This window comes from Leopardus geoffroyi, chromosome X (genome assembly GCF_018350155.1).
Source record: "Leopardus geoffroyi isolate Oge1 chromosome X, O.geoffroyi_Oge1_pat1.0, whole genome shotgun sequence".
Taxonomy (NCBI): domain Eukaryota; kingdom Metazoa; phylum Chordata; class Mammalia; order Carnivora; family Felidae; genus Leopardus; species Leopardus geoffroyi.
This window is the reverse complement of record NC_059343.1, coordinates 77,562,957-77,578,624: the sequence shown is the minus strand read 5'-3', so window position 1 is coordinate 77,578,624 and position 15,668 is coordinate 77,562,957. Positions and strand designations below refer to the sequence as shown.

Here is a 15,668-nt window from a genome sequence, read left to right as displayed (position 1 = left end):
CCTTCTATTTCCTGATCATTATCTTATTTTAAACTTCTTTACATAGAGATACTAAGGGATTACATGGATTCCTTAAGGTCAAAAACAAATCAGGAATTAGACATTTACTTATGTACACTGAAGTTCTATTTAAAGTGGACCAACCATAAATTATACAACTTTATTGTCTAAATAAACAATAGGCCACTAGTGAAAAAACCCTACCTTTCACATTTGAAAATTTTAACATCTGTAGAATTTACATACACAAATATATATTGGTATAGCTTTATATATTAATATAATATATATAGCAGAATTTATATATAAAATATAAACACATAAATGAAGTTAATAAATATATTTTATATAATTTTATATGTTTACATAATATACAAATCAAATTTATATATATATAAGTATATAGCCATACACACACACACACACACACACACACACACACACACAGCTAAATACAGAGAATTACTAAATCATCACAACTAAACTGGGCAAATTAACAAACTACCAAAGCCAGACTGAATTATGTAGATATCTGGTATTTAATCAGTCATAAGATATACACACACACACACACACACACACACACATACACGCACACAGACCAAATGAATTATTAAATATACACATTTCCTACTATGTGCAGACATTTGGATTTAGACCCATATTTTATTTGCCTTGGCATTATGAAACTGTAATTCATTAGTGTGTTCAATGCACACTTACATTTGCCAGAAGCTGTAGTTCATGCTGGGAAACAACAGTAAATTAAATGGAAATACTTCTCTCTGCCTCCAAGAAGTTCAGTGTCTGATGAGGGACACAAGTGAGTAAGATTATAATATATTGTGAAGACTGCATTATGATGGAAATGTCATCTAAATAGACACCAAATGATGAACTGATGAAAGTGTGTTCAGAAAGAAGTTGCAAAGTCTTGTAACTGTCTCTGTTCCAGGAACAAAAGAGTTCAGTCTAAGGACAATTTAGGCAAGTAAGTAAATTAGGCAGTTAAATACAGAGACAAATGACCTTGAAACACATGAGGAAGAGTTTAGATGTCCCCTTGAAGACAATAATTTGTTATTAGTTAGTGAAATATTAGTTATTAGTTAGTGAAATTTTCCAAGCATGGGAGTGCAATAATAATTTACACTTTAGAAAGACAATTCTGACTAGGCTGTAGATAACTGATCACAAGGAAATAAGACTGAATGCAAAAACCAGTTAGAATTCTGTTGAAGTCATCAAGGAGAGAGATGTTATAGAACCTGTAATGGCTGGGAAATAAAATTGTATATATTCACGTGGTAGGCATCTTCTTAAATGGTTCCCAAATGCAACCTGCCCCCTGGTATTCATGCCCTCGAGTAATGATGAAATTAGGCTACAAAAGACTGAGTTCCATTCTGTTTTCATTTGCTCTTCACTCCTTCCTGGTGTGTACACTTTAATGAAGCAAACTGCCTTTTATGAATAGCACTACTGAGAGGTCTCTGAGGCAACGAACTGAGGGCAGCCTCTGGACAACAGCCAGCAAAGAAAAGTGGAGGCCCTCAGTCCAGTAGCCCCAAAGAAAATGAATGCTTCCCAAAATCATATGGGTGAGCTTAAGAATGATTATTCCCCATTCAAGCCTTTGTATTAAACCATAATCTGACAACATTATATGCTTCCTTGTGAGGGACCTTGAGGCAGAGGACCAAGCAGGACCTTGAGGCAGAAGACGAAGCTGAGCTCTGCCAAGATTCCTGAAACTGAGAAAATAAATGTGTGTTCTTTCAAGCTGCTCAATCTTCAGGTAATTTGTTATGTAGTTATAGGTAACTAACATTATCCACAAAAATAAAATAAGAAGTTAAAGTTATTTTAACATGATAGTCATACACAAAAATGTGAACGTGTTTTCAAGTGCAATTGTCTTCCTAGAGGCATGTGTTAAAATGAAACTGATATGTTTATGCTATAATCTTGGATTTCTTGAGTCATCTTCCATACAGTATCAGTATTTGGAAAGCACCTAATAACAAAATTTAGCTCACTCAATCAATCCTTTTGCAATATATACATGTATCAAATCATTAAAGTGTACACCCTAAATGTATACAATATTATGTCAATTATATCACAATAAAGCTGGAAAAAATAATTAAAAAACAAAAGATGAAATTGATATAAATAAAAATAATAATAATAATAATAAAATTATAAAAAGGAAAGTTTAAAACTAGGGAAAACTTAGTAACAACCATATATCACTGAATAACCTATTAAAAAGAAAGAATTAGGTGTACCTGGGTGGCTCAGTCAGTTAAGCGTCCGACTTCAGCTCAGGGCATGATCTCAGTTCGAGCCCTGTGTCAGACTCTGTACTGACAGCTCAGAGCCTGGAGCCTGTTTTTGATTTTGTGTCTCCTTCTCTCTCTCTGTCCATTCCCTACTCATGTTCTCTCTCTCTCTCTCTCTCTCTCTCTCTAAAAAATAAGTAAACATCAAAAAATTTAAAAGAAAGAATTAAATTTACTCTCACTGACAAGGACTGACTAAAGAGATTACTTATATATAATGCCACAGAAAAGCTACCATATTTGAATTTCTCTAAATTAAATATATTTCTTAAATCAGAGAAATCTTTTTCATACTTCTTATATCATGCAAGATATAGGCTGGAAATTCATTAAGTGCCATCAATATACAACTGGAATAAAACATACCCCTTTGCTGTTTTATATAGCTGTGTTAAAATTTTCCACTGGAATTTATTATAAATAATTTCCATTTGGCAAAATAAACCTTTATTTTTTTTTTTCAAAATAAAGCAAATTTAGCTAGAACAATAATTGTAAATGTCAATGAGTATCTGTGTGAATTGTAAATGCTATCAACTTAATACCTGCTATTGTGCCTAATCAATACAATACTTATCTGCAAAAATTACTGAAATGGGGAGAGACAGTCTCACTAACTCATGGCTAAAAAGTGTCATATTAAAATAACACAGTGTTGGGGCGCCTGGGTGGCGCAGTCGGTTAAGCGTCCGACTTCGGCTCAGGTCGTGATCTCACGGTCTGTGAGTTCGAGCCCCGCGTTGGGCTCTGTGCTGACTGCTCAGAGCCTGGAGCCTGTTTCAGATTCTGTGTCTCCCTCTCTCTCTGACCCTCCCCCGTTCATGCTCTGTCTCTCTCTGTCTCAAAAATAAATAAACGTTAAAAAAAAAAAATTTAAATAACACAGTGTTTATAATGTTATGAAGTTAACCTCAAAGAAGCTCCATGAAAACCTGCTCTAATTACTTTATATATCCTATGTATATTAATATATCCTTACCAAATGCATAATGACATGAAGACCACATTACTAAATTCATTATGAGAAGAGACAGCCTCAAGTCATACCAATGCTTTACAATTGATAGATTCTACACAAAAATACCTTAAAAAATCTTAGAAAAAAATAACTTTATTCCCTTCCATGAGCGCACAACTTTCTAACTTTGGTTTAAGTTCTAAAGAACTGACTTCAGTCCCAGGATAATAGGATTACACACTTCACAAGATAATACAATGTATGTGAAACTATAGCATTAAGAAAGGATCAGTAAACTATGCAACAACATGTACAAATAGCATAAAAGCCATTAAAAGCCATTGTTAGGACTCTTAAATGTAGAGAACTGATGGTTATCAGAGGGAAGGTGGGTGGGGGAATGGTTGAAACAGGTGATGGGGATTAAGAGTACATTCAGTAATGTATAGAAAACGTTGAACTACTATATGGTACATTGGAAACTAATATAACACCGTATGTTAACTATACTGGAATTAAATTTTTTTAAAAATAAAAAAAAATCAAAGCCATGGTTACAAAATAAGAAATTGATTAAGAATAAACCTGGGTTCTGGGGCGCCTGGGTGGCGCAGTCGGTTAAGCGTCCGACTTCAGCCAGGTCACGATCTCGCGGTCCGTGAGTTCGAGCCCCGCGTCGGGCTCTGGGCTGATGGCTCAGAGCCTGGAGCCTGTTTCCGATTCTGTGTCTCCCTCTCTCTCTGCCCCTCCCCCGTTCATGCTCTGTCTCTCTCTCTGTCCCAAAATAAAAAAAAAAAAAAAAAAAGTTGAAAAAAAAAAAAAAGAATAAACCTGGGTTCAAACTTCAGCTTTGACACTTACTAGCTATGTAAAAAAGACATATAATTAAATCTCCCATAGTCTCAGTTTCTCTACCTATAAAACAATAATAATAGTATCCAGGGTTGATGTGAGGATTAAATGAGATATGGATTTAAAATGCTTATGCAGAGACTGTTAAAAACTGAGAACAAACTGAGGGTTGATGGGGGGTGGGAGGGAGGGGAGGGTGGGTGATGGGTATTGAGGAGAGCACCTGTTGGGATGAGCACTGGGTGTTGTATGGAAACCAATTTGACAATAAATTTCATATATTAATAAATAAATAAATAAATAAATAAAATGCTTATGCAGTTGTTGGGACACAGTAAATGCTTAATAAGTGTGCTATTAGTATTATTAGTAGTGATGGTATTAGTGGTAGAAGTAGCACAATGACCACATCATCATCAATATATAAAGATAAGCCATTTTGACGCCTACTCCTTTAGCAAGATGAAGACACATGGTCTCAGTTTCTCTCTACAGTTAGCAACTCTTATAATTAATGTCATGCATCTCTGGCTCACAAATTCCTTGTTTCCTCTTCTACATAACAGAGGTAATTGTTTGATGCTGTAACATGCTAATCAGAAATGAATGTGTGTATCATCATAAGTTAAATTATATACAGGTATATATAGTGTTCAGTTGGCTGCCTGAAAGAAGCCTTCTTGGTTTGTTTCCATGTGTATTAAAGCTTGTACTACAGAGCATGCATATTGTGTCATTAAGATGACAGATTGTTTGTGAGGACACCAGGTCTCTCAGCACACTTTAGCACTATTTTATAGGGAGCAGGCACTCTGGGACTGACATCTCATTATTTTCAAGCCAATTCCAAGAATTTCTATATTATAAAGACAGACATGAATTAGATTTTACCACTCTCGTTTTTTTTTTTTCATGACTACACTAAATATAGAAGACTGTATTAAACAACAAAACAAGGGTGGGTATATTCAAAAGGAGCCAGCTGATTCAATGACTAAGAAACACAATTTAAAATTTGATCCTAGAGGAAAAGTGCTTTTACATAAATACATCTTCAAATTCAGTTCCACCATAATTTTGAAGCTATGCCCAATATCTCAAAATGACATTTATATGCATTTGAAATAATTATAACACCTCAATTTTCTGTTATTATTAAAACTAAATTACACTACAGGAATATATTATTGAAGAAGCTAAATTTCATTAACCTTTTATGTTTATTTATCATATTTCCTCCAAGCAACATTAAAACCAAACAACTTCCACACAATCTTTATTCTTCCTGAAGCCTTTAGAGAACTTTAGAAATTCTAATTAGAATTAGCAGTTATAACCTACATTTCTTATTATTAGGTTTAGTTAATATTAACCTTCATTACTTTAACTCTTATATAGTATCACTCTTTAACTGTAATTACTATAGATTTTTAAGGAAAATGATACTATCTTTATAGCTTTGATAGGTATGTGGTCCCAAATACCAGCAAATTGAATACTAAACTAGAACCCATATACAAATTCTAACAGTAACATATGTAATATATATTCAAAATTACTAACAGGGTCTTTTGCAGCTGCATCTAATACATACATATTTTTTTTTCATTTAACCAGAGAGCATTTTGAGGTATTTTTTGTCATACACCATCATTAATGCTTATAAGAACCTACATATTATAATCATGGGAACACAGAATTTGGGAACTAGAAGACCTTAGAGATTAAGAGTAAGAATTCCTACTGATCAGGATATCATCATGTCTTGCCCAAACTACTGGTGGTTTATTCACAGTCAATGCTCTATCACATATCTGTGAATTCCCATCCTCTAGATGTCTGCCAAAGGTCTGCTCAATAGTCAATTATTAAATTATTGGGTCCCTAAAGCTTAAAAAACAAAACCCCATTTCCTCAGTATAAAGTTCCCTTTACCAGTTTCACCTTCAAGTCCCAACTCAAAAGGCTGTGCTTTCAACAGCTGTACCTAACCCAATACACACCCCACCCTGTATGCACCTCACCCCACCTCCAAACTTTTCTAATAGTGTTCTCTGACTAGAATGTCTCCTTTCCTTCTTTCTCCTTTGAAATTCTACTTAAATATCAAGGCCCAGCTCAAATTATACCACATGTGGGATCTCCATTTGCCCTACTCAAAAGGAACTATATTTCCATCCTGGGCTCCTATTAAAAAACTATCTATGCTAACATGAAATACAACTTGACTAAATGTAATTTACCTCTCTCTCTCTCCCTCACTAAATGGTAAGTTCCTTGGTGCAGAAAACAAGATCTTATTCATTTCTCTCTCTCCCACTGAATATAGTAACTTGCATATAGTCAGTACTCTATAAACAAAAATTAAATGAAATGAGACATCCATTCTCTCCTAAATTAGAAATAATTTGGTTTATTAATAAAAAACTAAAAATTGTTTGTTTTCTCTATAACTCTAAGTAATTCAACTAGAAAATATAATTTGATGGTACTCCCACATATTATTTACACATTTAAATATTATAGGAATTAGAGGTATTGTTTTTAAGTATATTTATTTTATTTTGAGAGAGAGAGTGTGAGCAGGGGAGGGGTAAAGAGACAGGCAGAGAGGATCCAAAGCAGGTTCTGTGCTGTCAGCACAGAGCCTGATGCTGGGCTCAAACTCATAAACTGTGAGATTATGACCTGAGCTGAAATCAAGAGTCAGACACTCAACCGACTAAACCACCCAGGCACCCCAGGAATCAGAGACATTTAAGAATTTCTTTCTATTTAGCAGTCTGAAGTACTTGGAACTCCTAGGTTAAACATTTTCTTAACACAGACTAGTAATGCTTTCAATCTATTTAGGGAGAATGGAGACATGAGCTCTCCATGATTTCCTTGCAACAGGAGAAAATTCTCAGAGGTTTTGGAACACCGGGTCTAAGAGCTTCAGAAATAAGTCTTAGAAACAATGAGTGTGTTTCTCCTTCCGGAATGCAGCTGAGTAGCAAACAAAAGCAAAATGGGAAAGAAAGTGGATCCCTGGAGCTAGGAGAGCCAGAGTAGTGTATTTGGAGTTCACTGGAGCCAGAGCCTCCTGATTTCTTACTGATCCTGCCACCTGTTGGCCAAATTATGAATCAAGGAACTGCAAGTGACCAGGAATTTCAGCTGTTATAGTAAGATCAATCAATAGTTACTAAGTGTTATTAAAATAAATGAGAGTATTGTCTCATTAAATTTTATTTTGGCTACATTATTTATGTCTGGAATATGCTACTATGCTTAATTATTCCTTTAAATGTCCCTTCAGAAAATAAATCTTAGTAAAAGTAAGATTACTGAAAGGTGCCCCTGACCAGATTTATACTCAAATATTAAAACTTAGGAAAAGTAGACATAGTAGTATCACACATAAAATTCAGAGAATGAGAGCTAAGAATAATGGAAATGTGGTGCTTTCATCATTGAGGAGATGAGAACTTTTATATAATTTTTATTAGGTTTTAGCAGCTGCAGTAAGAATTGCTTCTATTATAACTGATTGGCTCTATAAAGTCCTGCTCAGAAGACCAGCAAATTCTCTTACTGAATTAACACCTGTATTAAGTATCAACAACTAAAGGAAAACACACATACACAGACAGCATCATGTTAAATGAAAGGGAAAGGAAATTAATATTTGTTAAGTGCCTACTATACTAAGTACTGTGCTGGGTGCTTTAAATATATAACCTTACTTAATTCTCACAACACTACTAGATAAACATTAGTCTACTCATTTTATGGATGAGAAAATTCAGTCTCAGAGGTTACAAGTATTATAGCTGGAATGCAAATACTTGTGACTCCATCTCTGGCCTTTTCCACTATACCACACTACCTTTAGAAACTCTCTAATGGATTTTACACTTACCTCTATGTCTCAAATGTCATTTTCTTCATTTGTAAAATAGAGTCTGGGCTTAATTACTTCTAAGGCCCAGAATAACTCTACAATTTCATGACACCTTTGATTCTTCTGGGACTCAATACAAATAGATCAATAAGTAAAAAAGCAACTGCTCAATAGAAAATAAACAAAGAACTAGAGGGAGAAGTTCACAGAAAAGTAAATTAAAAGTGTCTTCAAATGGAAGAAAAACTTCTCAACTTCACTCTGAATTTGAGAAGTGAAAATGATAACATAGATGATTTACCTCTGAGATGGACAAAAGTTGCAGGGAAACAGTTACTTATATTTTAGGTGCCACTATAGACATGAACTCTTTGGAATGCAATTTGGTAATATGTATCAAAATTATAAAAGTACACAGCATTTCATCCAGGGATTTCACTTCTAGAATTTGTCCTACAGACAGACTTATGTGTACAAGGTTACATACAGATTACACGTTCATGAGAACATTGCTGGCAATAGCAGAAGAGACCAGAACTAATCTAAATATCCATTATTTAGACTGGTTAAATAAATTAGGATAAGTCCATACCACAGAATTCTATCCAGTATGAAAAAGTAACACAGTAGACGAACATAAGCTACTATGGAATAACATCCAAGTATGTAAAGTAAAAACAGCAAGAAGCCAAAAACAAAAATGATAAATACACAAATGCTTCTAGAAGCACAGACTATTTCTAGAAGGAATGTGAGAAATTAGTAACATTTTTACATTGTTTTTCTCTGGAGAAAAAGCTGTAAGTCTGGGATAAAGGGATAAGTTTATCATGCATCTTTTTTTTTTTTTTTTACTATATGGCTACTTTGATATAAGCATTTTACCTTTTTAACTTACAAAAACATTTATAGTAAATAATAGCTCTGGAGTCACTGAAAAACCCTTTAAATGTGAAGGTTACTGTAGCAAATAAGGAAAAGAAGTAATTCCAGGATTTTTTAAAAATTTCAGATTTCTTCTAATTACCTCTGATGTGTGTGTGTGTGTGTGTGTGTGTGCGTGTGTGAACTTCAATCTACATGCAACAACAAATACAGCAAAAGCACTTCCAGTGTGCAAGATATAGAAGGGCTGAAAACGAATAATTTTCACCTCTCTCTTTCTCTGTCGCTTTCTCTCTCTTAATCTTCCAAAATTCACATTATAGGAAATGATGTGACAAATCATACAAGTGAATGGTAAAGCTGCCAACTCCAAGTGCATGGGCATATGGAATGTATCAATTTCTTGTTGTGAATACTCATCCAAACTGAAAAAATCCTAACTTTACCTGAACTATCAATTTTGCAATAATTAGTAAACTAATAGTTAAAATACCAATGATTATGAGATTGAGAAGTTATCTATATAGTAACAAAATTATGTGTGAAACTCACAAAAGGATAAAGATCTAATAATAAAGCACTCCATTATCAAATCAGTAACATATACTCAGTAGGTACCAGATTTTGAAAATACAGATTGCAGAAAATACGCTTGTAGGAAAAAACTATAAAACTTCCTAAGAAAACAAATTGATAAGTAATACAAGTGTAAGAGGAAAGACTATTTATACACTATGGCACCAATCTTATACCAATTTCATGAAAACTTCTGTGCCATTAGCATTCTGTTACATTATTTTCTCTTACATGGTGAATTGACAACTTTATCTCCTCTGCTTCTCAGTAGAAATGATTGTATTATAATAGAGGGATATAACTTACATATTAAACAAAAAAAATAAACCAATATTTTCAGATGGATAACATTTATGCAAATTAAGTTTAAAAGGAAAAGCAGCTATTCTTCTTTAGTTACTTGGTAAAATCTACTTAATAAGTTAATCTATTTATGTTTCTCCAGTGTGGAAAAATTATACATGTATACATTACTAGAAATTTTTTGCAAAGCACTGAATTCAATATATCAGAATAAGAAATTTGTACTTTAAAAAATAAAATGTACCTTTTATCTGGGTAGCAAAGTTCAGTGCCAATTTTGCAAAGAGATCTGGATTTTCAAACTTGTCCTCCTTAACTTTTAACCAGAAACAGTTCTCAGATAATTCTTTGGGCTCAATCTGAAACAAAAATAACAAAGATAAGTTTCTAAATTATTACTTCATTTTTAATTTTTCCAAGAATTCAATTTCACCAAGGTTCCTTTATTCATCTATCTACTGAATCAATTTTAGGATCCATTAAAATAACACTTTTTAAGTAAATATTCATTGGGGAAGTCACAGAATTCTTTGGGTGTACAGAAAAATACACAATAGCAATAAGGCATAAAGCAAATTACATTAAAAAAATCTTCTACTGGAAAGCACCTAAAAAATAATTTAGTAAATCCCTACCCTAACTCACATACATTGTGTTCTGCTCTTGGATTTTTAAAAATGAGGAAACTAAAATTCAGAAAAGTGAAAAAATTTTCCATGTTTACTGGCCAGGATGAAGGTAATAATTATAATAGATGACATCCTCCATACCTCCTATAATGTGTCAGGTACTGTTTTAAGTGAATTGCATATATTACCTAATCTAATTCTTGCAATAATCCTTTGAAGCAGAACCTACTATTATCTGTATGTTAAAGATGAGTAAACTGAGCCCCAGGAAGTTTAAGTGGCTGCCCAAACTAGTAGATGGCAAAGATGGGAATTAAACCCAGGCAGTGTTGTTCCAGAGAATTTTGCTCTTAACCAGTGAACTGCAATTCAAAATTAGGACTGTACATGTTCCAGTACAGCATGATGCTCTTTGATATGTAAGTACCATTACACTGCATGCTCAAATGCTAAGTGAACACATCACTTCATTTACACACAGAGATAACTGGGCCAACAGCACCTGGATGCTATAGTTTGGTGGATTGTACCTAACAAAAAAATAACTATATTCCAAAAACATGTGTACCTCATTTACTCTTATGAGAAAGTAAAAGTATATTCTTAACCTTAAAAAAGTGATTTAAGCATGATTCTGGTCAAACCAATTACTAGGTAGATAATGTCAGATTTCTCTCTAAGGATGTTCTTGGATAAGTCATTTCCCCAAATGGTGGTCTGACTAATTGTATTTTCATTAGAAGACTAGTTCCTAGTAAACAGGGACAGTGTCAATCTTGATAATAAGCCTTTCAAAAGACATATTCTTATAATAATAAAGCAACATAACATTCAAAAGACAAAAAGAACTTTCATATATTATATCAAAAAATAGTTACGTCACTAATGAATACTGTCACCTATTCCCTACTACCTAAATATTTAAAACTAAAAAAAAACCTTTCTCTAAGAACTAAAATAACTAAGATAAAAGGGCTCAATAATAATGGAGATTATATTTGAGAATGTTATAGTACTTAAAGTTAACAACAGTATTAAGAATCAAAATTACATTTCATTTAGTGATAGATTTCATATATTATTCTCTAGCACCATTTTCATTTTGGTTTTCCTTTTGCCTTCTACATAAATTTCAAATTATGTGTGGAATTTCCAATTCTCTGGGTACTAAACTGAAGGATACACATAAGATGGTGAACTCACAAAAGGAAAGCAAGTCAATAGTAATGTTCTCAAGCATATACAGTTCTCATAGGCAGCAATACTTATTCACATATTAACAATCAACTATGAATGGACAAAGCCAAAAACTACTCCAGTTGTAGCATTACCTTTGACCAATTGATTCTCTTCATGGGTACCTCAGGTTTATATATTTTTTTCTGCTTCATCCCATAAGGCAGATTCAGTGGTGCTGTTGGAGGAGGAGGAATGCCTGGGGGAAATGGTGGAACAGGTGCCCCAAACAAAGGTGGTGGTGGTGGTGGTGGTGGTATACCAGTCATTCCAGGTAAAGGAGGTGGAGGAGGAGGGAGAGCTCCTCCAGGCAGAGGTGGTGCTGGTGGAGGTGGTGGTGGTGGGGATAACCCACCACCTGGCCCTGGAGGAGGGCCTGGAATTCCTGATGAACCTGAGAGTCCATGTCCCTGAAATATATATAATACAATGTTTAAATGCTTACAGTAAAATATAACAACAAAGAAAACTTATCAGTACACATTGTTGGTTCAAAATTATATAAACTTTAATTTAGTAATATCTAAGGGATTAACGGTGACTGAAAAAGACTCCCATAGATTTTTGGTAAGTATTATAAATTCTGGACGACTACTTCTGCTAATGTACTATAAAAGTTGGCTTCCTTAAAGAATTTGTGAAGCACTCCTCCAAAAAACTGAAAATTATCTTTCATTATAAATATATTCAAAGAAGTACTGTAAATGGCTTGAGCCTATGAGACTAGTTGGTTTGAATATGGATAATTAATTCAATTGGAGCCAATTAGCTTTACACAGAGTCTGTCTCATAGTACCAGTAACTTAGCAGTCTTCTAATGCCAATAATTAATACTAACATCCATTTGCATGGTAATCTATGTTTATCAATTTTTTTACATCTATTATTTCTTTTCATTGTTATTATAAGCTTGTAATGTAAGTAGGGCATTTTTATCTCTACTTTATCTCACTGCTTATAGATAAGAAAACTGTAACTACAAAAAGGTTAAATGATTAACCAAAGGTCACAGAGTCTGAAATGTGGTTAAGAATGGACTCTGGTTCTTCTTATACTCAATGCGGTCCTCTTTCCACTACAGCAGACTACCTCCTCATAAATGGGAGTCATTTGCCATGAAAGGAATTAATTCATACAGATTGAATTATGAGGAGAATATAACTTACTTCTACCACCAGAAAGTAATTGAAACTCATTCTCTAATGATAATGGATAAAAGATGAAGAATATCTCATTCCAAATTGTCTACTTTTTAAATTACCTGTACCTGTTTCTTTAAGCCAGCACTGGTCACAAAGGTTCACTTCCAAAATAAATTAATATAAAAGTGAAGGTGTTTATTATAAAAATTCTCAAGAAAATCCTACCAATGAACAGACATATTTGGATTCAAGATATGACATCAGGTTAACTTAATGAAAAATTTAAAATTAATAAAATTGCTTGGCATAGTGTTATTTTTATTTGGGGAGAAAGTCTTCTTATCTTTATTAATACGAATTTCCAAGTTGGACTACTTAATTGTACTCACTAAACTTAGAAATGCCTTTACAAAATAGATACATTGAAGCATATTTTTGGAGCAATAAATTTAAAGGACTGACTTATTTATAAGAATATTAAAAATTTATCATAGATAGAATCATGGAAATGTTTCTCATAATATTTAATATGCATTGTCCAAATATTTTATTCATATATATGATGTTTATGTGTGTACAATACACATACAAACAATTAAAGTGTTTGTACACTTAACAAATGACAATCTTCCTCTGGAAATTAGTAAGAATTGAGATAGGATTAAAATATGCAAAATTATTTTCACTTTACTTTTCACACAGCAAAATTTTAGAAAACAGTCTGATTTTTATAGTCTTGATTGAGAGCAGAGAAATTATGGAGAAAGTAAAAATATTTTTTTCTGAAAAGTTTAGGAAATTAGTAATTTACTCTAAATTTTATATATAAATGGATTTATTGAATACTTTGAAAGGTAAAATGTCCATCCATTTTTTTATTAAAAGAGCAAAATTATGTTTAACATCAAATTTTGTCTCTATAGATCATATCTAAGATAAGAAACTTGTGCAAACATAAAAATGCTATCACTTTTAACACAGGATTTTATTCAAGTTAAATGCATGCTTTACAAATTTAATAAAGTATCTCAAATAAATGCCACCAGCCTTTAAAAATCAAATCATATCAGCCTTTCTCCTCCCTCCCATGAACAATTAGGAATGGAACAATTAAATTAGGCTACAATAGAGTATTGAGAATTGAATATAGCCAATGAATAATTTAGTATTTGGCACAATTTTGAGTACACTATAAAGAACTGTGTGACTGTGCACTTTTACAGATCAGTTAATTTAATAATAAATAAGCAAATACTAAATAGTAAGGCCCTGTGCTAGGGTGACATTGGGCAATGTCACCAACTGGGAGGGAAAAAAAAAAGAAACTGAATTCTCAGAGATGTGAAAAGGGTAGTAAGATGACACAAGAAAAGAGAAAGATTGAATGAAAGAAAATTATAAAATAGATAAGTGAAACAGACTTATTTTCACCAGAGTTCCTTGGTGACTTTTGAAGTCATTTCTTAGTAGACTGATGGATACATATCTAGTCAAACAACAAGTATCTACTGAGCATCCACTATGTTAAGAGGTGTTAAAAAGAAAACCACCGGCCCCAAATGGCATCAGTTAGGCTGAGTCACCAAACTGGAGCTTAATACATAATCTAACTGCAGTTTCAACATCTCCAAGAAATATAGTCTTAAAAGGTAAGTAAGGAATTTTTCCATCAGCAGCCAATGAGTCTGCCACCTAAATCCTCTCCATCCCCTAAATGAAGAAGAGGTAATCTGCATAACACTTCTTGCTTTTTCCCCTAAGGGAAAGTGTCAAGGCCTAGAATAATCCTTTCCTTTCCCTAAAAACTTTATTGTCCCACCCTCTTTCCATAAAAACCTTTCATTTTCTACAACTCCTTGGAGTTTCCCTCTGCTTACTAAATGGAATGCTGCCAAATTCACAAATTGTTTAATAAAGCCAATTAGACCTTCAAAATTTACATAGTTTAATTTTATTTTGTAAGAAGGTAATCTTCAATTTCTTTCTCAAACATCGTTTTCATTAATTGGATTTATAGGCTAAAGTATACAGTAAAGACAAAAAAGGAAATGCATACATAGGAAAATGACATTTTTCTCACCAACATTTTTAATTTCCATTTCTTAATATGCATTTAAAACATAAAAACTATTGAGAGTTCTTAAAATAATAAAAATAAATAAAAAGTACTGAGAGGACGTTATCAGTTCTATAGTTTAGACACCATAATTAAGATTTTGAGTGTATATGGGTGCTTTTCATCATAGGGGATATAGGTGGAAATGTAAATTTCCTAGGTTTTGAAATTATGCATCCAATTTTTCAAATCATCATGAAAATTTTGTCTCCAAAACAGTCTTGCTTATGTAATATATTCCATTAAAAATATTCAGGGAAGCTTAAGAAACCAGTGTCTCATTTTTATCCAAACAGTAAAATGATTTATTTTCCAGGAAAATCAAACCTGTAGTTATTTCAACTAAAATGAGAAACTGCCAAAAAGTCTGTTTGTGGTCACATTTTTCCTTCCATCTAACAAGATAATTTTCTACCATTGAACTCATTATGACATGAAATAAAGTCTATATCTTGTTTCATTACCTGGGTTCGAAGTTGCTGGATTTCTGTTTCAAGCTCTTTAATTTTTTCTTCTCTTTTTTGAAGTTCAGCTTGAGCTTCCTGTCGAGCTGTGAATTCTTCATCAAACTGCAGTGATCACCACCATAAATGTACAATTAATAACACAGTTTTGAAGAAGTTTTAAACAATGTTATGTATTAAGCAGAATGTGTTTTGCTTCATTGAACTCCCAATTCATTCAGAAAATCAAAGCTCTAGATTATTTTCATGATAATTAAGCACACCCCTGTGGGGATG

The 15,668-nt window shown here is 33.0% G+C and overlaps 1 protein-coding gene across 5 annotated transcripts in view; it reads right to left on the bottom strand.

Annotated features, from left to right (window-relative positions):
- DIAPH2 (diaphanous related formin 2) overlaps positions 1-15,668 on the bottom strand; it is a 995,484-nt gene that overhangs the window by 698,518 nt on the left and 281,298 nt on the right. For all 5 annotated transcript variants that reach the window (XM_045470691.1, XM_045470696.1, XM_045470695.1 and 2 more), the window contains 3 exons: positions 15,393-15,497; positions 11,766-12,080; positions 10,050-10,164 (listed from right to left, as the gene is read on the bottom strand). In XM_045470691.1, coding sequence (XP_045326647.1) covers positions 10,050-10,164; positions 11,766-12,080; positions 15,393-15,497 — 535 coding nt within the window. The remainder of the gene's footprint in view (positions 1-10,049; positions 10,165-11,765; positions 12,081-15,392; positions 15,498-15,668) is intronic.